A 24352-nucleotide genomic window follows, 5' to 3' on the forward strand; every position below is an offset into this window, starting at 1 on the left:
AGGTAGCGGGTCCTTTTCCATGGATCCCACCATGTTGCATCGCCCTGTTCCTATAAAAGCCCTAACCCTAGCCCAGAACAGACAAACCAAACACTGGCTCTAGAGAGGGCCTCTTGTGAATTTTGCAACCACAGAAGTTTCTCCTACAAGTCTGGAAGGGGAGAGGTGTTCAGATGGATGAAATCTGCAACCTCACCGTTAGAAGCCACTAAATTCCACACACTAGTCCTTTAAAAATAATAATAATAATAATAATAATACATTTTATTTAAAGGCACCTTTCTTAGCACTCAAGGACACTGTATAGAATTAGTGAAATTAAAAACACATTAAAAAGAAGCAACAATACAAATAAAATACAAAAATAAAGACAATATAAAAGTGACAGAGCAATTGACATCAGATGGACTGGGCAGTTTTAAACAGATGTGTTTTGAGTTGTGATTTGAAAAGGGGGAATGAATCGATCTTTAAAGACCCAGTGCCCTAAATCAGTGGTTCCCAACCTGGAGGTAGGTACCCCACGAGGGGTCTTTGCAAGGACAACAATTCAGCCTTGGATTTTAGTCGAGAGCAGCCGACAATCAGCTTTTTTTTCAGTTTTTTCTGGAATATAATTGGACTTTTGCGACAGTGTATAAAAGAGTGTCTTATGAATAAAATGTATGGTTGTCAATGTTTATTATTATTATTATTATTATTATTATTATTATTATTATCATTCGTAGTAGTAGTAGTAGTACATCATTACTACTCATATTAATAGGCTGATTTTACTACTATACTTCTACAACTACTACCACTACTACTAGGTTACAATAACCATAGAAACAAGAGCAGTACAACATTAATACATCTGCGCCTGCCACTAGAATACAGGATGTAACAGTGATTTACTACTTAGACACGTCTCTAGAGGGAGCTCACACATTTGTAAGTTTTAAAGCCTCCTGAGCCAAAACAATCCCTTTGCCTCTGAAAGTTATTCAAAGTTTTGGAAAAGCCCTCTTTCGTTTAACTGGTAGACTTAGCAACGTGTGACGAGGGGTTTCAGGCATACACTTTGCTTTATTGAAAGGGGACACAAGCCAAAACAGTCAGAAAGCACTACTCTAAAGAACATGGTAGCGGCACCTATCATGCCAATCCTGTCATTGTGTAAGATGATAAAGCCCCAGAGATTGAAAAGTGAGTGGTTCAACCAAAGTTTGTTTATGCAAGAACAAACCACTACCACCACTGTACTGTACCACCAGCAGTGGAAGGTGGCTTTTTGATGTTGTTTTGTTGAGTAAACTAGTGAAGTATAGAAGTCTATAGCTGGAGATGATGTGTGTCAGATACATTTGATTAACATTTCATAATATATTAAGCTATATCATTTAATTTTCAGGTTGTAGTTACACTTTTTGTTTGTCCAGTGACTCAGAGAATCTGTTTGAAATGTTGCATCCCAATTAGTTGTAATTGTTGGGCTTCCCAGCTGTGAATGATAGACTGTGGTAATAAAATCACCAGGGGTGCTGTCAGAGTGTCCGAGCAGCTGTTCCAAGATTTTTCTCAAAGTTACATCACAACAGCAGTCTGTCTCTTTGCACAATGTTTTCTACTTCACTGAAAAGTCCTTTCTCAGTGTATATGCACTGGAGGCAATAATGGGCTCCAAAGTAGCTGCAATGTCACAAATTGCACAGAGTAACAGGCACAGTGAAGCTCAAACATCCAACTACTACTAAACAAGGATTAAAATTACATTTCTCAGTGGTAGGGGGGCTTTAAATACTAAAAAGTATTCACATATACCTGTAAAATAAGATGATTGTACTACATCTCATTGGCTGTCTAAATAATGCTGTGTTAGCGGTTTTAACACTTTTTTGAATAAACAAGTGTTAGTTACCACACACAGAGAGAGAGAGAGAGCTACACACACTCACACTCACAGCTATTCTATCAGATATTTTCTACACCCTACTACACCCCATTTCATACCCAGATCACACTCCTTTGTTATCAACTTTGTACCCCTCATAGTAGCAGCAGCAGAAAGAGCCACAGCAGCAGCAGCAGCAGCAGCAGCAGCTCTGTATATGCATGTGTGAGTGTGGTGTGTGTGTGTGTGCATTTGTGAGTGTGAATGCGACTGTATGAGGGTGCGTCAGAGGAAAAAGGAAGTTGCGGGATGAAGTTAAAAGCTTCGACACACTGCAGTTCTGCAGAACACCCACCACGGAAGAAATGCAGGCAGAACGACAGTGCTTGAGTCTTACAATGAGATTCTGAAAGGAAGCCGGGGAGTAGAATATCAAGAAAAAGAGACATAGCAGCACCTGAAGGTAAGAGCTGATTGTAATAGTCATCCCACCTTAACATGCAGTTAAAAATTACAAAGTTTACTGACAGTTGCTTCTTTTCTTTCTTTCTTTTTAAATGTATTTCAAGAATGTTGTCTCAAGATGTAGAGTGAGAGCGAATGCACAGAGTCCTCTGAAGGACGGCTGATTTGCTGCTCATTTAGTTTAAAATCTTTAGTAATCTTTAGTAATAACAAAAACATGTCTAAGTTCAGCTGGTGGCTACAGACGAAAAGAGAAGAAGAAACTAACAAAAGGGAGATTCAAAGTAAAAGTTGTGACATACATCTTTCATTGATTTCGGTATGTGTGCGTGAATTTAGGCAGCAAACAAACTCAACAGGTGCTTTCAAAAATTTTGCTCTTGGCTTCTCATAAATCTATCTCAGGAGAGCGTTATCTTACAATCTTCCCAACTGATTGACTGCTGCATAGTGTACAGAGGATTTGAATATTGTGCTTGTGAGAATATATATCAGCAAAATCCTGCCTCACATTTATCTATGTATCTATCTGTTATTCAGAAAACAAAGATGGAGTTGTGGCGGCAGTGTGCAATGTGGTTGATTGACTGCCGCGTTCTCCCTGAGAATCACCGGGTCACATGGGAAGGTGCACAGGTAAATCAGTTCTCACTTACACACACACCTGCGCATGGACACACATCCTGTCCTAGTTCCTTAATCTAATTGTGTGTGTCTGTGTGCGCTGTTCCAGGTGTGTGACCTGGCCCAAGCTCTGAGAGATGGCGTGCTGCTGTGCCAGTTGCTTAACAACCTGCTGCCTCAGGCCGTCAACCTGAGAGAGATCAACCTGCGCCCACAGATGTCCCAGGTAACACATACACACATATACACACACACACACACACACACACACACACACACACACACACACAAAGCTTTTCCTGCTCCATTTCCATAGGCCATTTCCATAGCGACCAGCAGGTAGCAGTGAAGCCCCGAAGCTGTCCGATAGGAAAATACTGTGATCTGTATCTGTCCACATCCGGGAGTGTGTGTACAGAGTGGAGAGGATGATGAAGAAGAAAAGAAAAGACAAAAAGAAAGAAATAGAAAGCGCTCAGAGAGGGCGGATGCTACAGAAAAGAGTTTTCAACTAAATCTGCTTCCAGTTTTTAGAATTTTGCCGGAGTCAGTGATACTATCTCGTGAGAGGTGTGAATAAGGCAGAATAAATTAGATTGGCATTCATTGATCTCACAGGACAGATCAGTGTTGCACATTTACAACTATACACAAAAACATTTTTGATAGGATGTAGATTTTAAAAGTCTCCCGTCTGACATCCAACATTTGGAGGGAAAATGTCCTATCTTGTTTTTGTAAAGGAATAGTTCAACAACCAGCAGAGACTCCAAGAAGTTACTCGTTCCAACCAAGAAAGAGTCTCAATATAACAACATATATAACAAATTCATATACAATACAGGCACCTTAGCACACGATATTAGCACAAACAAACAAACACATAAAAAAGCATACAAAACTGACAGATGGCAACTGTTTTATAAAGTATACAATTAAACACTGTTACAGAGTGAATACCGGCCAGTGTTATACATCCGCTGAGCACAAAGGTGGTGATTGGGGTTGTTGAGGAATCAACCATTTGGGACAGTGACTGATTTATTCTAAAAGACAATTAAAAAAAAAAAAAACATAAAATGGATCAAAACTGAGGAGACAGAGAATTAGAAAGGAGAGTGTGAGCAAAAATGCAAAATGAGGACATGAGAAAGAGATAGTAGGATGATCAAGAGAGAAACAGACTGTCACGTGGTTGGCCTGAACCCTCAAGGGACGCCCTATTTTCATATCTGATAGGATTCACCAAGATGTCCTAAGTGCGTGGTTATGTGCTTCGACACGTGCATGTGCAACTCTGGGAAATCCTATGTGGTCAAGAGTGGTTAAAACACATCCGGTGATTAACAGAAGACAGGAGTCCACTCTGACGTGTTCACACACACACACACACACATACTGACCTGATGTTATTACACAAGTAGAGGATATTCCCTGTACTCTTGTCGACTGCGCAATGACTTACAGTTATAGGGATTTATATGCACCTAATTATGTATGTGTGTGTGTGTGTGTGTGTGTGTTATGTTAATAGCGTTATGCACTAACAGAGAGATGTGATGTGTGTGGCAGTATCAGACAGAACTTAACATTTCCTCTTTTCTGAAATTAGAGTTCCTCATTTTCTACTGCTGAACAGACACAGAGAGAGAGAGAGAGAGAGAGAGAGAGAGAGAGAGAGAGAGAGAGAGAGAGAGAGAGAGAGAGAGAGAGAAGAGAGAAAGAGAGAGCAAGAGAGAGAGAGAGAGGCTGCTTCAGGAAGTTATGTGGAGCTGCAAATGTCTGACCACCATGTCAGTTGTAGTCTGCATTGTGGTTACTTTTCTAGTTTTATTTTAAAGCTCTCGCCTTTTTGTGCAGCCTCTTGTATTCTCTTCTTTGTCTCGATGCGTCAGTGCTCATGTCCATGTGGTCCTTGTGGCTGATGGGCACTTTGATTTAGTTTTTAAGTGCACCCATTTGTGTTCATGTGGTTCTTTTAGTTCAGAAAAGTTTGTCGAGCAAGTATGAAATTTGCGAGCTGATGTATAATGCTGGTTTCCGTATGTGCTTCATACACGCCTCATTTACTGCTTATTATGTGCCTTTCTCATATTTGGCCTGTTATTTATGTCCTTTTTAATGGTTTACTCATCCTTTAATGTCCAACAGTCATATCTTGCTTCAAGATGTTAAGTAGAAGTATGTTTCATATGCTGTAGCTTACTATAAGCACTCTATTTAAAGTCTTTTTTCTTGTTGTTTGTCTTTATTTTTTATTTTATTAACCTGTTCAAAGGGGACATATATAACATGTGTACATTGTCCCTGATAAATAAATGGAGTAGAGCTGCAGCTAATAATTATTTTCAGGATCGAGAACCTGAGGCAATGTCTTCAAATGACTTGTTTGTCCAAGCAACAGTCCAAACCCCAAAAGTATTCAGTTTACAGTCACAGTCACATAAATCAAAGAAAAACAGTAAACCCTGGGACAAGTGAACGTTTAGTATTTTTGCTTGAAAAGTGACAAATAATTACACGTCCAAATTGTTTTCCCGACAGATTTATTGGACTATCATACTGACTACCTGTCACAACACACCTGTACTGCTACATTTATTGTCATTTGAATGTTTAATCTGATAATGCTGACTTCCTAATCTGTAGTCATTAGGCTGTTGTTGATGTCTTGCTTTGATGTGGCTGTTTGATCAACTGTAATATTAACCCGGTACATTTATAGATAATAATGTTGTCAATAATGTATATTGTTTCTGTGATTTAACAAAAGACAAATTTAGCTGCACCTAGAAATTATTTTTTATAGCTGAAACATTTATTCAATTAATCAACTGATGATTTGCGACCTTTTGATAATCATTCAAGCAACATTATTTTCTTCAATATGAAAATTAGCTGCTTCTTTCTGTGGTTTATATCACGGTAAACTAAATGTCTTTGGGTTTTTCACTGTTGGTCGGGCAAAATGAGACATTCGAAGATGTCACCATGGCCTTAAAATGGCCTTAAATTATTAATAATTTATCAAGATTTTTTTTTGTTTTGTTAATCAACTAACGTAATATTTGTGTTTATGTTTGCTTGTGTTTAGTTTCTGTGCCTGAAGAATATCCGGACATTTCTGGGAGTTTGTCAAGAGAGGTTTCAACTCAAAAAGAGTGAACTGTTTGAGGCCTTTGACCTGTTTGATGTACGAGACTTTGCAAAGGTATCACTAAACCACATCTATCTATCTATCTCTCTATCTATCTATCTATCTGTCTACCTAATGCATACAGTAATGAGGGTCTCTGCATGAGGGAAACACATACACCCCAGTCATTTTGGAGTCCCGATGCCTCACTGCAGCTTGCAGACACCCACACAGCCTCAACAGGAAGTAACTTGGTGACTTTGTCATTGAAGACGCTGAGTGAACACATGAATTCAGAACTTCACAGTTCTCTTTCACTTTCGGTGTGGTGCACCCACAGCACTTTAATGTGAACAAGATGTGACTTAGAAATGTGCATTTATTTGATTTGTTAGAGGAGGCAGTTTCTATAAGAAACAAAATGAGTCAACAGCAGGTGGACACCCAATCCTCTTCTGACTGTGGGGTCTTTTTACACTAGTTTAATATTTGTTTTACTGTCATAGCGAGACTTAGACTTAAATGTAATAAAACCACACTATGACAATACATTTCAAGTAGAAGCCCTGCACTCAAAACCAAACAAATAAGAGTACAGATATATCATCGGCCAAATGTACTCCCAAGTATCAACAGTAAAAGAAGTTATTGTGTAGAAAAATGGCCAGAATAGTGACTGTTACATTTATACATATGATTTATAAATTGTTTTTAGGGTTTATACAGTCGGGTAGTTCAGACAGAAAAAGTTCTACTGTACAAATTTCTTTTCTTTCATTCTTTCCTTTAGACTTTTAAAATAATTTCACGTTATTTGGCTACACATGAAATGAATGAAATGAAACCATGTGTGAAGTTTAGAGGGGAAATGAGTCTTTGGTGAAACATGCCAACAACTTCTTAAAGGTGAGAAGGAGGTGCAACTAACTAACTAACCACCACTGCAATCTGCAAAGTAACCATAAACTATAGCTTTTGAATATGAAACTTAATGAAGTGAAAAAATGCAATGTAGTGAAATAAAAGTTATAGTACTAAATGTAAATACACAAATGAATTACAAATTACCTAAAAATTGTAATTAATATACCTAATTAAGTTTCATTATTGATGATTTAATAATGATGGTAAAGTTTTATTTTTCAGTACTTGCTTTAGAATAAAAAATAATATTTTCAGATGAACTTGGGACAATCTTCCTTTCTGTTCTGAGATGGTAAAAAAAAACTTAATCTCAAGATCTGAGTGGTTTAATGTTGAATGCCATAAAAGTCTAGTTGAGGTTGCTTATGAGATGGCAGTAGAACTGTAGATCCGTCTTCTGTTCATTCAGCTGTTTTCTCTCTCAGCTTCTCCTAAAGACTTTCACTTCTTTATATGTCTTTCCTTACTTCTCTCTCTTGAAAGAAAACAGAAATCTGACTAAAAAAAGAAAAGAAAAACAGTTCAGCTATACTGTATGTGACCAAGAAATAAGCTCTGTGCTTTTATTTTACATCAACAGAAAAACAAAGAAACAGTCATGAGAGACCGACCTTTTTTAAATTTATCTCAGTGACACAAGAAAGACTTAGTTTGGTACTCAGGGAAGTAGCTGTTCTATTTTTTTTTATATTGTTTTGATGGAGAAAAATACAAAGTACGCTTGAGCGATCATGGAGAACAAGTAACCATTGTCAAACCCTTGTATTCCCTCGCGGAAGTAGCTGTTTCTGACAGCAACACTAGAAAAAGAAAAGGAGAAGAATTTTGTGCCATAATCATATTTTTAAAACCTTACGAAACATGACTCTAAGCTCACTGACACATTTTGTGGCTTTATCAGGAAGTTTCATTTGAGCCGCCATGTGACATCTTTGACTGTGTAGCTGATGACATCTCTGCATGAAATTGGATATCTGTGATCTCTCATGATGATGCAGCAGTTTTCATTTTAAACTGGGCTAAAGCAAGAGTGAAACCAGTTTCCAGGAGACATATTCATTTCACTTAAAGTGTGAAACAACTTTTACCAATCTCTCTCTGCAGGATTTACTAACTCTTTGCTTTCTCTCTCTCTCTCTCTCTCTGTGTGTGTGTGTGTGTGTGTGTGTGTGTGTGTGTGTGTGTGTGTGTGTGTGTGTGTGTGTGTGTGTGTGTGTGTGTGTGTGTGTGTGCGTGCAAGGTGATGGACACATTGTCCATCCTATCACATTCATCCGTTTCAATACAAAGAGGCCTCCAGTAAGTATTTTCCTTCCTCTGATTAATAATTTAAGTTTTTTTGTTTTCATTGGAAATCATTTTACATTATGATTCATTTATTAATGTTGATTGTTCATTTTCATGTTATTGAAACACACGTTCCTGTCCTCTAGGCCTTTTCCTTTAGAAGGATGCACTCAAGATGATGAGATCTACAGCGGTCTGTCTGATCAGATAGAGTAAGTTTGTTTCTTTATAATCTTTATAATATTACAATGATAGGCAAGAGGGAGAGGAGAGTATCGTCCCATTAGTCAGGCCAGAAAAATGACAACTCTAATTTACCTATAAGAGATCACGTGACACAGAAACACCCATAATCTAAAAAAAACAATCCACTACAGGGCTTTTCACACTGCAGGTTAGAAGCATCCTTTAAACCTTCCAGGCTAAGGAAGCTTTCATATTGGCACAATCCTGGCACACTGACCCAGACTTTAGCCTAGAGCTTGCTGGCCCTGCTCCTCAGCCCACTTAGCCCACTTAGTCCCGAGTTTGCAGGGTTATCCCCCGAAAATTGACTAAACAAGAGGCTAAAAGGTACCAGTGAGAAATAGAGCTGAATAAAGTAGAGGGAGAGAAGTCACGTACCATTCGAGGCTGAGGATAGCTCTGGGCTAAGAATACACTGTGTGAAAAACCTTCTGTACATGAAACGTCACTATTCACAGGTAACTGTCCTATTGTGGACCTCAAAGGCTAAAATGTTGCTTCATTAAACACATTTATTTGGAGCTTTCAGTATTCAGTATTCAGTGTACCTTTTCTTTTTCTTTCTTGTGTTTTTGGTCAGCATCTGTATTCATCTGGGGTTGGATGTGCATATTATGTATCTTACTTGTCAATTAAATGCATGTTAAGTGATGTTACTTGTACAAACTGGTTAAAAATAAATTTGTCAAGTCAAATTGTTATATATTTATTTTAAAAATTGCAATATAGCCCAATATCACAAATCACAAATTTTACTCAAGGGGCTTTAAAATCTTTACAACTTATGACACCCTCTACCCTTAGACTCTTAGATAAACCCCCAAAATTATAGACAGAATAACAAAATGACAATATGGAAAATCTCACAAGTGAGGTTAGGTCTTGTAAGAGTTTAGCACAGGTCCATCCAAACTAGCATGAACCTTCCCTATGTGGACATTAATTAATTTGTTGTGTAACTGTGTTGTGTGTATTGTGTGTTTCAGTGACACAGTGGATGAAGATGACGACTTGTATGACTTTGTGGAGGATGAGGAGAATGAAGGGGACGAGATCTATGAAGACTTGATGAGGACAGAACAACCTGAAACTGTGAGTGATCAAACCTCAACATCAAACCAAAAGGGGCTTCTGCTATGATTGTAGCACAGTTCAAAAAACAATTACAGCTTGTGAAGCCTTAAAATGAAGTCATTTCTACTTGCAAGCCCTCGTCACTGGTAGCATATTTGTGCTCATTTTGACCATTTCAACCAAATCAATTCATACTGTTGACCCAAATAATTATGTATCAATGGCAAAACTGTTTTTGCTGCGTCCTATGTGAGTTAAATGGAAGCAGTTACCTCCACAAACAACCACAAATACAGCCTGAAGAAGCAGAAATGATCACCTCTCATCAGCTATCACATGACCAATAAGAGAGAATGCTAACAAACTATGGCATCAGGAAAATAACTTAACTAGACCTGCAAAAATCAGTCAATTGATTAGCAAAACATAAATTAATCTGCATCTATTTTAATAAGTAAATAATAGTTTTTAATAATTTTTCAAGCAAAGATACAAAACGTCATCAAATGTGAGAATTTATAGTTTTTTTTGTCTTGTTATGACTATAAATTGAAACATATGTGAATGAGGGTCAATGAAGTTGATCTTTAGAAAGTTGAATGTGTATTTTTGCTATTTTATGACATTTAATTGTAGCCCTATTAACAATTGATATGGTTAAAAGGGAAAGAACATAACAGAGGAGGGGTGAAAGAGAGAAGGTTTGCCAGATGCAAGATAGAAGTTAAAACATATTTTAGTGCTACAAAATGTGTCCTTAGTGGTCAAGATACAGTATTTAACACATACCATTAAATACATACATAGTATATTTAGACCTTTAGAAAACATCCTCTGGTCTAGACTCTTCGTATGTCAATTGACCACTGTGTGTGTGTGTGTGTGTGTGTGTGTGTGTGTGTGTGTGTGTGTGTGTGTGTGTGTGTGTGTGTGTGTGTGTGTGTGTGTGTGTGTGTGTGTGTGTGTGTGTGTGTGTGTCTGTGTTTGTCCACATGCAGCAGCAGAAGACTGGGGTAGACAAACGAGAGTGTTGCCTGCAGGAGATCAGACAGACAGAAGAGAAATACTCCGATACACTGGAATCTATATTACAGGTGTGCACATGTCCTCCGTCTGGAGCTTCATTCATTTGCACTCATTACAGTAAAACATTCACACACACACAAGCATGCAAACAGACACTCAGACACACAATTAAAGAGAGAATAATAACCATGCTTTCTCTTTTGTGCAGCACTTTATGAAGCCTCTTGAAAGGTTTCTCCAGCCTCATGAAATTGAGAGTATCTTCATCAACATAGAGGTACAGGAGGAGATTATTATTAACACATCCATCATGCTCACAGCTTTTTCTCTATATACCAGTGTTGTTTACATGTTTTGTGTGTATGTATATGTGTGTGTGTGTGTGTAGGAGTTGGCCACGACACATCGTGATTTGTTGAAGGAGGTCCGGACTTCCATCTTAAGTTATGGAGCAAAGAACATCCACCTGGTGTTTCTGAGCTACAAGGAGAGGTACGCAACACACACCTATGCACATACTCATGTTGTCTGTGCATATATACATTATACAGATTTATAATGACATTTTATATTCTCCCCTCAGACTCTTACTCTATGGTCGTTACTGCAGTCAGGTGGAAACATCGACAAAACACCTAGACAAGCTTTCAAATTCGAGGGAGGACATCAGGATGAAACTGGAGGTGAGGAAGACACACACTCTCAAAAGCAGAAGCACGAGGAGATGTGTGACTTTGCATTAAAAAGTCCTTTTTTTATACAGCTGAACAAGCCAGAACAAGCAGAGCATGAGCAGATATGTGTTTATGTGTCTGCTAAAGTGTCAAATATTTCCCTTAAGAGTTGTTTTATGTTTATTGTCTGTTGCTGTTGTTATGTGTAGTAACCACAGAGGACAAACTATTGTGTTGCACTACTGCTGTGCAATGACAATAAAGGCACCGAGACATAACTCCTAATGAATGACAATGTTGTAACTGCTGGATGTGTAAATGTGCTACTATTTGCTAAAAAGTGCTAGCTAATAAGCTTAAGAGCTGCTGATATGTCGGTGTTGTGTTCATAACTTATATCCGCTGCCCCCAAGTGGCCAAAAAATCAGTTAATGAAGGTTTAGGCCTGAGAAAGAACTCTGTTATCTCAGATTCAGATTTAAGACTTCAAGTTATAACACAAAGCCTGTTTTATAAACTGAAGTGGTGTGGAGAAATTCAATGTTGCAGTGTTTTTGGCCCATGACTCATACTACGGACTAAAAGTCAAGATATTTTGACCTTTGCTACTTTGAATTTCATCATTCTTATTTCTATATATTCTATTTCTATATATCCTTATTTTCTCTCAACCCCTCCACTTTCAGGTTCAAATGCTTGGGGTCAACAAAAGGTGTTGCAATGAAGTTAACTCTCCTAGTGACAAGTTTTACTTCCCCCAGAAGCTTCATTTCCGCTCTACTTGTTTTGAAAGAGAACAGGAATCAAGGAATTGAGCCACTTTGTTTTAATGTTTAAGGAATGTCGGATATGGTTCGACAAAATGATTGTTCATTCAAGTCAAGTCCATTTTATTGACAGCATAGAGCCCAAAATCACACTTCACCGCCTGTGCAGCAGACGACACCCTCTGTCGTTAAACCTTAATGTATACCAGTGGAACTTGCCTTCCTAGTGTTAATGTTGTTAGTGTCTTTGACCCCGCCATGTGTGCTGAGCTCTTATTTTTCACCGTACATGGAGATAACATCATGCAAAGAGTCTTGATGCTTTGAGTAGATTTGACAAATATGGAATCATGGTTTAAAAAGGACTAAAAGAGTAATAACTGATCTTGTGTATCACTTGAGGTGTGCTGTCAACAGTTTTACAGACATAGCTTTAATAACTGCAGTCTGTATGGGACATGCTGTCGTTTTGTGTTTTAGTGCTACAATATCTTCTTAACCCACATGTGTTTTACTGCAGATGTTCACTTCCTTTTCTCTCTCTCAGGAGTGTTCAAAGAGAGCCAATAGTGGGCGTTTTTCTCTCAGAGATTTACTCATGGTCCCTATGCAGAGAGTCCTCAAGTACCACCTGCTGTTACAGGTATGTTTGTACAGATGTGCAGATGTGTGTGTTTGTGTGTAGCATCTTAATTTTAGTTAGTTTCATCCAGTAGCTATAATTTGAGGTGGTTTATTTGTGTCTGCAGGAGCTGGTAAAACACACCACTGACCCTGCAGACAAGGAGAACCTCCGCACAGCTCTTGATGCCATGAGAGTGAGTATTACCATGTGTGTGTGTGTGTGTGTGTGTGTGTGTGTGTGTGTGTGTGTGTGTGTGTTCTTCAGTCACTAGTTTAATCCTAACATACTGTTCATATCCAGCCCCTTCACAGCCTCCTCACATAGCTACTCTCCATACCAAACTTCTGAACCACAAAATCTATTTTTTTATTCATAAATGCCTCATCGGCCATCTGTGATTAATCCTTAATGAAGCTTTAAGCTGAGAGAGCATATTCTTTATGTTTTAACAGTCACAATCACACTATCTTATGGATTCATGATTTGAATAAATGTTATTGAATGTAAAGGATGAATTTATTGTTCCATGTTTAAAAACAAAATCTGTGTAAGCTGCAGCTTTTTTTAAAGAAAAGGTTGAAATGTGTCCAATATTTTTTGTACTATGGATCATTTTAAGAAGTGATCCATAGCGACCCGACCCTGGATAAGCAGTAGAAGATGGATGGATGGATCACTTTAAGAAGATATATAAGTGGATAGGAATTGACCTGAACAGTACAGTATATGGGTCAGTGACATATAACGGTTGGCAAGATGAGCAATTCAAAAACATCAAGCAGTTTTTATGTTTTTATGGTTACACCACTTGGACATTTTTGCTATAGTCCTCTAATGTATTCTCTCAAAATGAATTTAATAAAAAAGAATGTGTGTTCAAGGTACCCATACATTTTTTTTAAATGTTAACCCCTTAAAATATGACTAAACCACATGGACACAAAAAAACATACTTGACATTAAATCTGTCATATTTAAACATTTAGTCATTTGTGTGTGTGTTTGCAGGACCTGGCACAGTCTGTAAACGAGGTGAAGCGAGACAATGAGATCATCCGACAGATCACCACCTTCCAGTTGTCTATAGAAAACATGGTGCGGTCACAGTTTTGGCTTTGAATCTGTTTCTTGTAGACATGTCATTTTGTTGACTGTTATTCTCCTCTCTTCTCCTCTGCGCTTTAGACTCAGTCTCTAGCACTATACGGTCGCCCCAAGATCGACGGAGAGCTGAAGATCTGCAGTTCGGAGAAAAAGTCTAAACAGGACAGGTGTGTTTCGTTTATCTCACTGTTTTATTTTGGGTTTTTGAACTTGTGTTGATGTATTTCATTGTGTGTTTTTTGGCAGGTATGCATTCCTCTTCGATAAAGCCATGTTTGTCTGTAAGAAGAAGAGTGGAGAGACTTTTGAGCTAAAGGAGATCATTGAACTACAGCACTACCAGATACGAGATGAGACGGCAGGAGAGAAGGATAATAAAAAGGTCCTCTCCTCCATCCTCTGCTCCTTTCCTTTCCTTTCCTTTCCTTTCCTTTCTTTTTCTTCCCTCTCCTCTCCTCTCCTCTCCTCTCCTCTCCTCTCCTCTCCTCTCCTCTCCTCTCCTCTCCTCTCCTCTCCTCTCCACATTTTCATCTTTTCCCCTCACCTCTTCTCTACATCCTTCCCTTTGTAGCACCACTTTTACATGAGATGACTACAAGGCTAACTCTGTGTGTGTGTGTGTGTGTGTGTGTGTGTTTTTGTGTGTGTGCGTGTGTGTGTGTGTGTGTGTGTGTATGTGTGTGAACAGTGGTCCTATTTGTTCCTTCTGCTCGACTGCTATGGGAGGTGTGGGTACGATTTATTCTTCAAAACCAGAGAACTGAAGAAGAAGTGGCTGGAACAGTTTGAGATGGCTCTGTGAGTTACTGCATATACACAAACACAATATGCCTATATACATACCTGTACCTTTATACCTGCACATACAGCAATGGACAAAAACATAAACCCACTAACAAAGGTGCACAAACAAGGAAAAAACTATAACGGCAATAACACACACAAAAAACAGTGAATGCAGCCATTCATCATTACATTTTAAAGGATAAAGCTGATTTCCTGTTTTCTTACTGTCAGCAAATCTCACATGCAGCACAACGCTAACAGTGAACTCTGTGTACCTGTGTAAGCCTGATATACTGTATTCCTCCATGTTGTAGACCTCCGTTCTTGCCAAAAAACTATTAAAAACACATCAGGGTGTCACACAGCTGCAGTGAGTGACATGTTTCTTCACCTCCGAAGGGTGTTATTACTGTAGGTTATTTAGAAACGGCTCCAAAGAGCTATAAGATCGTATCTCTCAATTGAAAGGCTCCTTGTACAACGGAGGTCTATGGCACAGAGGAACACAATGTATCAGACTGGATACACTCACAATACTTGTTAATAGGAGTTCAATGTTGGTTCAACTCTGCAGATTTGTTGACAATAAGATAAATATAAGAGATTGCTTTAAGAGTTTCCTGCAGTCTTTACATAAAAGTCTAAAACTGAATTAACTTCTTGATAGTTGAAAGGATAATCTTCTATAAATGGAACAAAACCACCTCGGTTGGGAAACAAGGAACTGAATAAAAGTGGCAGTTGACAGACTCTGGATGTGAACGTGACACTTGGTTGTTTTTTTTTAATTTCCTTTACAGGAAATAAAGAGATATTGCAAAATCTGTTGATGTTGCCTTTCTGAGTTCATTGTGTTGCTTGCTGCCATTCTGTCTGAATTATCAGCACAAGTTCCTGTTAGTGTCACTGTCATATCTGAATAAGAGTCCTGTCACATAATACTAAAAGCATGTTGAATCTCTCTTGACTCAAGACAGTGGCAACTAGTCAAACTGCGAGTGTGAAAGTAAAAAGAAAGGAGTAATCTCTGTAAATGCTTTGCACCCCAACATGGTTAAAACTGTTGCATTTGGTGTTTGCAGGTCGAACATGTGTCCAGAGAACTCCACAGCTAACAACCACGACTTCCAGATGCACTGCTTTGAAGAAACCACCTGCTGCAAGGCCTGCTCGATGCTCTTAAGGTACTTTTATCTCACTAGCTGTCTCTCTCTCTCTACTCCTTGAGCTTCAATCTAAAAAAAGGACACTCTTGTCAACTGAGGTCAAATCTGTTTATCATCCACAGAGGGATATTTTTCCAGGGCTACCGTTGCACTCGATGTAAAATGGCTGCACATAAAGAGTGTTTAGGTAGAGTTCCTGCCTGCGGACGCAACTCAGGTCTGTATATGTGTATAAATATCATTTCTAATTAGTGTAATTATCATGGATTATTGTGATTATCACCTCTTACATTGATGTTCCTCTTCCAATTTCAGACCACTCGAGCACTGTGAGAAAGGTGAGACTTCATGAATCTTTGACATTGTTCAGGCAGAAGTGATAAATAAGCTTTTCTTGGTCTTGCATTCTTCTTCCTTCACACTATTCTTCATATCTTTTTGTTTTAATTAACTTTTAATTTAATTAACGTTTTCATCGGTTTTGTTGTTTTTGGATGACATATTGTGTGTTATACTGTAGTTCAAGGTATGATAGCGGCATTTCTTCTGTCTCTTGTTCCTCTAGGGTAAGCCACACAGGTCCTCTGGGCAATCCAGCGTCGGTAAGAAAGGCACGGAACAACATATATAACATTTCTTTGTTGTTATTTATGTTAATTCTACCAATCAACCTCCCTGAATATTAAAAAGTTAAAAATTTGATGGATTTAAAACGGTTTCATTGTGTTTCAGATCTACTTTCTCATATCTCAACATCTCTACTTTCACCTTGTCACTCTCTCACTCAGGATTTCCTAAGATGGAGGTGTCCCAGGAGTATTATGGCTTGCCGCCGCCTCCTGTGGGCTTTGGCCAAGCGCTTCACCTCTCCAAAGGCGACATCATTGAGCTCACCCGTGCCGAGGCTGACTTGCCGTGGTGGGAGGTAAAGCTAAATACCAAATACAGAGCTACTCTCTAAAAACTGAGGAGGGGGGGTCACATATAATTTTGTTATGTTTTCAAGTCTTGTTTCCTGTTGGTAATGTGTAGGCGTGAAATGCTTTTGTCTTTTTCTCTCTGTTTTGTCATTTTCCTCTCTGCGTCTCTTCTATCTCCCACTTCCTCTCTCATGCCCGACCTGCACTTCAGTCTCTAAAATCTGCAGTCTACTGGAGGATTATGACTTAGAAACATATTTCATCTAAAATACAATGCATGCTGTGTTTTTGCCAGTTTAACAGTTTACTAAATATTTGTGAGTACAAACAATCCTCTGTGAAAACTAGGATCTGGAGAAGTGCCAGTTTATATCAACTGATTTAAAAAATATATTTCACCTATTATTTAAAAATGGGCTTTTATTTGTCGGTGTATTTATCTGTCCATTAGAGTGCATGTGGGGAACCTCACTGTTCAATATTTAAGATTAATCAAACTAATCAATCAATTAAACTTTTCTTGTACAGATTTGTGCAGATGATAATAAGGCAGCATGAATATAAATGGTACAACAACACAAGAAATAAAAATGATAAGTCAAATATACTGCAGCTCTCAATGCAGGTAGATTTATTTAGGATGTCACCTGTTATGTGGTCCAGTACCTGCTTTCTGTCTTTTTCTGGATTTGTACGTCTACCACAAACTTATATAAATATAGTAAATACAGTAAAAAATATAGTAAAACCAATTAAATAGATTTAAAATTATATATATTAAAAAAATTAGATAAATAAAAAAACAATGACAAATAAAAGAGATCAAATATTGTAAAACATGAATATAAAAAATAAATCATTATGTTCAAAATGCATCTGCAACAATTAGTCAATTAATCAATTAATTGAATTACAGAAAATTAATTGGCAACTACTTTAATAATCAATCGGTTATTTTTCAAGCAAAAATACCTCCAAATGTATGTGGTTCCAGCTACTCGACTGTTAAGGTTTGCTGCGTTTCATCGTCATATGAGACAGTAAACTGACTATCTTTGGATTTGGGTTTTTGGTTACGCAGCAAAAGATAGTTATGGGAAATAATATTGACATTTTCCACTATTTCACAATATTTTCTGACCATTCACAGACTGAACAATTTACTAATTAATCAAGCAATTATTCAGCAGATTAACTGAAAATAAAAATGATCGTTAGCAGTAGCCCTGGATCACAAAGTGTGAGGATACAGAAGTGCGAAGAGAAAGAAAAATAAAAAGTGGATTTATTCATTCATAGTTCCTATTGAGTAATCTTTCAAGTCTTGGATGTTGAAGCCTCCCTCACAGTCAAATACAAGACAACAGTATCTTCAACAAAAAGTAGTTTTATTTCTTTATTGTTCACTGTGCTTATTATAAATTATTAGAGTAAAGAATTTACTGCCTGCCATCAATATGTACTGTACATTAGACATTTGTTTTATGGTGGAGTTTGTTTATCAGTAACCTTTTCATGCTGATGATTCATACTGTACTGTGTGTTTTAATGGCTGTTTTTACAAGTCATGTGATATGTGGTTGTATGTTTCACTCAGGGAAGAAACCTGACTATTGGTCAAATGGGATGGTTCCCATGCAACAGAGTCCAGCCCTACATCTCTGTGAGTACGACCTGTCAGCATGAACTCGATAACAGCATGAACTCGATAACAGCAAACACAATCACTGAACTGAGTTTATTTCAGGTCATCCGTAACAGAAGTGAATACGCCAGAAACACCTACAAGTCAACCAGTTATAACCACTTACTGCAGTTTGACATTTGGGCCTAATGTAATGCAACTTTTTCATTTAGGTCCTTAGCATAAGAAACAGATAAATGATATATGTTTATATCAGTCTATCATATCTATTATATATGTCAACTTGCACGCATGTTGGCCACTTTGGTGTATTGAAACCAAGATTAGCAGCATTAGGAAGTGAAGAACTGTTACCGCCATAACCACATACATCTAACCTCTTGTGTGTTCTCACCCTTTCCCAGAGGCCGACCCCCGATCTGTCCGGTTACAACTGGTGAGTATCAACCAGAAAATGGCTTAAATGACTTGTCTTAAATGACAAACATTAGTTACCTCAGAGCTACAGTTCTTCCTGTATTGCAGTACATCACTGTAGGGACAGAGACACACTAATAGCTGCAAAAATGGAACAAGACATAAAAAAAGAGTTTTTAAAGCAGCTCAGGGATGTATCATCATGACACAAATAGGATTTAGCACATTGCACCATTGATTTGAATAAAATAAAAAAAGGAATAAAATAACCTTTAATAATTCGCTTGTAGCCTGTTGTGTCATCGTTATTCTTCAAAGTCAAGCTCATGATAAAAAAACATGATGTACTAACTGCAGATGGCTCACAGTGCAGCAAATTAAAGGGAGCAAAGAAAAAGCAGCTTGTAAAAAGATTAGAAACAAGTTTATTGTGTATAAAGTCTTTATGTGTCATGAATGTTTGAAAATCTTTTATGTTTGTGCCACCTAGAGGAAATATCTACAATGGCACAGTGATGGGAAACAAAGACACAAAGCAGCACACACTCTGCACCAATTTTCATTTGACACTAATATCATATTTTTTTATATGATACAGTGATTCAGTAAGCTACTAAACACAAACACTGCATCTTCTTCTCTCTCATAAAAAAAATGAATCTCAATCGTTTACCTGCTGGGCACAAATATCCTCCTTCACTGAAAAGTCCAATCTCAATGTATGTGCAGTGGAGGTTGCATACGGGCTCCAAATTAATAGTGATGTTATAAATCATGCTCATATATTTGTGCCTTAAACTCAAATTTAAGGTGAGCACCAAGAAACTTCCCCATTCAGCAGATAAATGTGAAAACAGCCTTCGAGTGTCAAACTCTGCACATTTAAGCTCAAACATCCAACTGCAGGAACAAGAAGAAAAACACACTTTTGAGTTGGGGTGGTGACTTTAAATTAAGAATAATATATTTTTTTTTACTTTGCTTCAAGGTTTGCGGGGAACATGGACAGAACTGCTGCGAAAAACCTCCTCATGCCACGCTCTGATGGAACCTTCCTGGTACGGCAGAAAGATGGAGGAGAGTTTGCAATCAGCATCAAGTAAGCCTCCACACCATTCATGCATCAAAGAAGTTTGATTTACTGACAGCGTTTATCTGTGTAGTGGGACAAGACTTTTTCTTTCTATCAAGTTTCTGTCTTCTGTTTGAAGATGGACTCCCAGTAAACTCTAGTTTGATGATTTGGGGCATTAGGTGGAGGAGACACAACTGGGCTGAATTTTGTGATTTAAAAAAAAAAGTTTTGTTATACATAAGACTGTTTTAATTTCAATGACTATGTAAGGCAGATCTTTTAGTTATACATAGTGAAATATAGTCACTCAAAACAATGGTTGATTGTTACTATGACAATTGACATAAATTGAATTAGCAGCAATTGTGATTATCAATTGTTTAAATACATTTTCAAGCAAAAATGTCTCAAGTTCTTTGGTTCCAGCTTCTCAACTTTGAAGATCTGCTGCTTTTCTTTGTTATAAATTGTAGTGAATTTAATACTTTTTATGTTTTTGTACTTTGGGTCAAACAAAACCATCAATTTGAAGATATCCCCTTAGGCTCTGTGACTTTTTATTGGGCTCAAAAGGTTAATCGATAAATTATGAAAATAATTGTAGGTTGCAGTCTCAATTAACTCCAAAGATGTCTTTCTACCTGCAAATGACAAAAGTGATGTTTGCTCGCCTATATTGAATGATGACATTAGCCCAGCTTAAACAGATTATTAAAAGTATTTGAGCTCAGTTATCACTTCCTGTGAAAGTAGGGAAATATGCCCTCCCAGCAAAGGATTTAGTAAATGTTTTATATCACCATGGTTATAAGTCTTTAATGTTAATGATCTCAGTATTAAGATCTCTTGTTTATCCCTCGCTCTGGTCTCCCAGGTTCAACATGGACATCAGACACATAAAGATCACCTCCACTGAAGGCCTGTACCGCATCAATGATAAAAAAGCATTCAAGGGTTTAATTGTAAGTCTTCCACTCTCACGCAACCAAATACACTGTGACCAAAAAATACTCTATAACCATTCCTTACACTCTTGATTTCAACCTCATGTTTTCATCTCACACCACATCCAAAATCTGTCTCCCATTTATCACCTTCTCCTCATATAACTGTCTCTCTGTCTTCTTCCTTTGTCAGGAAATGATTCAGTTTTACCAGCAGAACTCTTTGAAAGAGTATTTTAAGGATGTGGACACCACGCTCTGTACGCCGTACAAACAACCAGAGGAAAGCAACTCATCCAACAACACGCCGAATACGACACCAGGTTCAGTAGATCTCTGATACTTTGAGGCCTGTAGCCACCATTGAGGGCACCAAGGTCACATCCCTCTGTATTTTTTTCTGGGTCTTTTTTTTACTTTTCTCGTTTCTTTAAATCAAATTTCAAGTGATGAATCGCTACAACTATATAGTTGTATGGTGCGCTGTGAATAAAGGTTGGCATCATCTCATCAACACAAGTTACACCACAGACACAGAAGCAACAACTACTTTCAAGATCTGAGCTCACAGACTATTAACGTTTCTAAAATGTGACATGGCCAAACTTTAGATAGAATAGATCTGAAGTTTCTGCTCTGACATTTTCAGTTAGCAGAAATATTCAGTGGGAAATAGGCAGCAGGCGATTTAAGGTTGGATGAGGGGCAATGCTCTCCATCCCCTAGTAGCACAGAGAGTGCAGGAACAGAGTGGTGGTCTAGTTGAATATGTGAGATTAGTCTGCCTAGCTCATTGATCCTTAATCTGACTGAGGTATCTACGAGTTAGAATCTATGACTCTGAAATATCAGTATCCTGACTGTGCTGTGTATTGATAAACTCATGGTGCTGTCCATTGTGCTGATGCAGCAGCCAGTTTCATCTTGGATCTCTATTATACTCTAAACTATTAATTATAAATACACAATTATTTCCCAAATTATAGCCTATGTAGTCTGTAGAGTAGTGTCCCTTTCATGATGAAGTGAGAAGTAGCAACGTGTATTTATGGAAGAGCAAAAGGATCATGGATACACATTGCTGCCTGTAGTCTTCCTATAACATTCTTACAATATTTCTATGATCACTCAGTAACATCTGTGCTCCTGAAAATACATCCCTAGATCCAGATAACTCTATAACAAAATATTTTAGGGAAAACATGACTGCAGGTATAGTTTTTACTATATTTGATGTAACTTGGGAGTGGAGCAGCTAATGTGACTCAGGAAAATAACTTGCACTGACCGCACTGTGCTCTGCTGCTACAGTTACATCATTTGAGGTTTACCATTAAAGCTCATTATTAAAATGCTTAAAGGAGGGAGGGGCCAACTTTGAATGTTGTTTTTACAAACCACAACCAACAAATCCTAAATTATTCTGCGCCTTTAATGTCCACATCAAGTAAAAGAATAGGCCTACACAAAGTAGTAATAGTAACATGACATACAAGTCAGAAATTATCTCATGACATTTATTTTTTGGAATGAACTGGAGTATTGCATGTTTAAACACTTATCTGACAATGAAAGTGATTTAAATGCAATAAGAAACTGACCTGAAAAAGAGTCATTTTAAAATTGGCCATATTTGTGTTGGATTTAGTCCACTTTTCATCTGTGTGTTGGCACTGACATTATTTCATAAGTGATTATTGTTACTGTCCAAATGCATTAAAATGCATAGATTCATACGATAGGCTTCATATTTTCTAAGGGGGGCATTGCCCTGAACCCCCTTAGTGAGGCTCGGACTCATGACCTCAGTATTTCTAAATTCGTGGCTATAGTCTGGTCACTTCACACACTCTTCAATGTTTAATGAAAAGTTTGACATTTTGATATATACACTTATTCACTTTCTTGTCAAGAGTAAAACGAGAATATAAGTATCATTATTCATATTGGAGAGTGGTAATGATTTTCTCATTAACACTCAGCACGAAAGTGAATTTTTCCATGCTGTATTTCTGTACACACAACATCTGCTGCATGTGTGTCAGTCCGATCCCTTCCTTCCTTCTGTTGTTCTTCCTTTTTTGCCCTGATAAAGATTGTTTTGGAGAAAGTTTTTCCTTATCTGAAATGAAGGCAAATGTGTGATTTTTGTGATACTGAGCAGTACAAACACAACTGACTTGACTTAAGTGTACTTCCTAAAATGTCAAACTATTATTTTAAGAATAATAATACTATATTATTTATTATTTATAGAGCGCTGTTGACAATACTCATAGACGTTTTACAATTAAAAACAATAAAACTGTACAGAATAAAACAAAAACACAATCAATAAGTAAAATCAAAGCAATCAAACGTCTATTTAGGATCATCGATGTTCTTACTGTACATGGTGTTGTCTGACAGGGGGCAGCCTGAGGAGTTTCGGTGTAGCGAGGGCCAGATATGACTTCTCAGCCAGGGACCGCTCTGAGCTGTCGCTGCGGGAAGGAGACACCATCAAGATCCTCTCCAAAAAAGGTCACAGCGGCTGGTGGAGAGGAGAGGTGTACGGCCGGGTGAGTAACCTATAAACATCCATACCTCAAAAAAAAGAAAAGAAAGAAAGACAAAAACTGACATTCACTGCTCCTGTGTTTCCAGGTGGGGCTCTTTCCAGCCAACTATGTGGAGGAGGATTACTCTGACTACTGTTAACCTGGCTGCAGTGGAGACATGTAGGCTATCATTGAATGTGTGCAGGTATCATTGAGATACCTGGTTTCCATCTTTTGCATTAACTCATGTGCACGAGTGTGGTTGTGTGCGTGTGGAAGAGAAGCTAACTGTGGTCTTTCTAGTGGACTGTCTAGTGATGTGAATAAAACTTATGTTCAGCTGACTGTACCAATGTCTCGTTTCTGTGCAAATAACTTACAAAACAAATACTACGTGACCAAAAGTATGTGGACACCTTAATATCACAACTATATGTGATTTTTTAGGAACATGTCATTTAAGTTGGTGTTCCAGTTCATCCCAAATGTGTTGATGAGGTTGAGATCAGGCCTGTGACCCATAACCAGTCAAGCTCTTCAGGCTTTGTCATGTTGAAACCGGAAAGAGACTTCCTCAAACGATTGCCCCAACTATTGCCCAAAAGATGGTGTGCTGAAACATTAAAGGATAGGTTCACAATCTTTCAAGTGTGTCTTAAACAGTCATGAGCCCAAATGAACACTGAAGCAGGTTTGGCTCACTGTAATAATTCCTTCTGTTCATCCTGGCCATTAGAGAATCCCTTTCAAATACACTTTCAATGTATGCAAATGATGGGGGACAAAATCTACAACCCTCCTTTTGAGCAAAAAAAATTATTTGAAAGCTTATCTGAAGACAATATGAGGCTTCAGCTGCAAATATAGTGGATATCTTCCACAGTTAATCATTTTAGTAAAAAATAAAATCACTTTGACTCAACTCATTTGGATGGCTCAAAACTATTCGCTTCACATACTGTACACTTTTACACACATTTGCACAAAAGGAGAACTGCTCCTTTGTACGTGCAGTATGAAGAGACTTCTCAATG

The 24352-nt window shown here is 37.9% G+C and overlaps 1 protein-coding gene across 1 annotated transcript; it reads left to right on the top strand.

Annotated features, from left to right (window-relative positions):
• The first annotated feature begins 2238 nt into the window (after window positions 1-2238).
• LOC128372467 (proto-oncogene vav-like) lies at window positions 2239-23661 on the top strand. The gene is made up of 29 exons (XM_053332551.1): window positions 2239-2336; window positions 2879-2974; window positions 3072-3188; window positions 6057-6173; window positions 8263-8321; window positions 8456-8521; window positions 9542-9647; window positions 10628-10723; window positions 10864-10932; window positions 11044-11147; window positions 11239-11338; window positions 12644-12739; window positions 12846-12914; window positions 13730-13816; window positions 13907-13992; window positions 14072-14207; window positions 14514-14623; window positions 15694-15795; window positions 15900-15994; window positions 16093-16115; window positions 16343-16379; window positions 16566-16702; window positions 18295-18360; window positions 18747-18778; window positions 19748-19858; window positions 20709-20796; window positions 20972-21101; window positions 23188-23339; window positions 23425-23661. The coding sequence occupies exons 2-29, from the start codon at window positions 2888-2890 to the stop codon at window positions 23476-23478; spliced, it is 2532 nt and encodes an 843-aa protein (XP_053188526.1). The 5' UTR covers window positions 2239-2336; window positions 2879-2887; the 3' UTR covers window positions 23479-23661.
• The last annotated feature ends 691 nt before the right edge of the window (window positions 23662-24352 follow it).

Source organism: Scomber japonicus, chromosome 2 (assembly GCF_027409825.1).
Source record: "Scomber japonicus isolate fScoJap1 chromosome 2, fScoJap1.pri, whole genome shotgun sequence".
In the NCBI taxonomy this organism is placed as follows: Eukaryota; Metazoa; Chordata; class Actinopteri; order Scombriformes; family Scombridae; genus Scomber; species Scomber japonicus.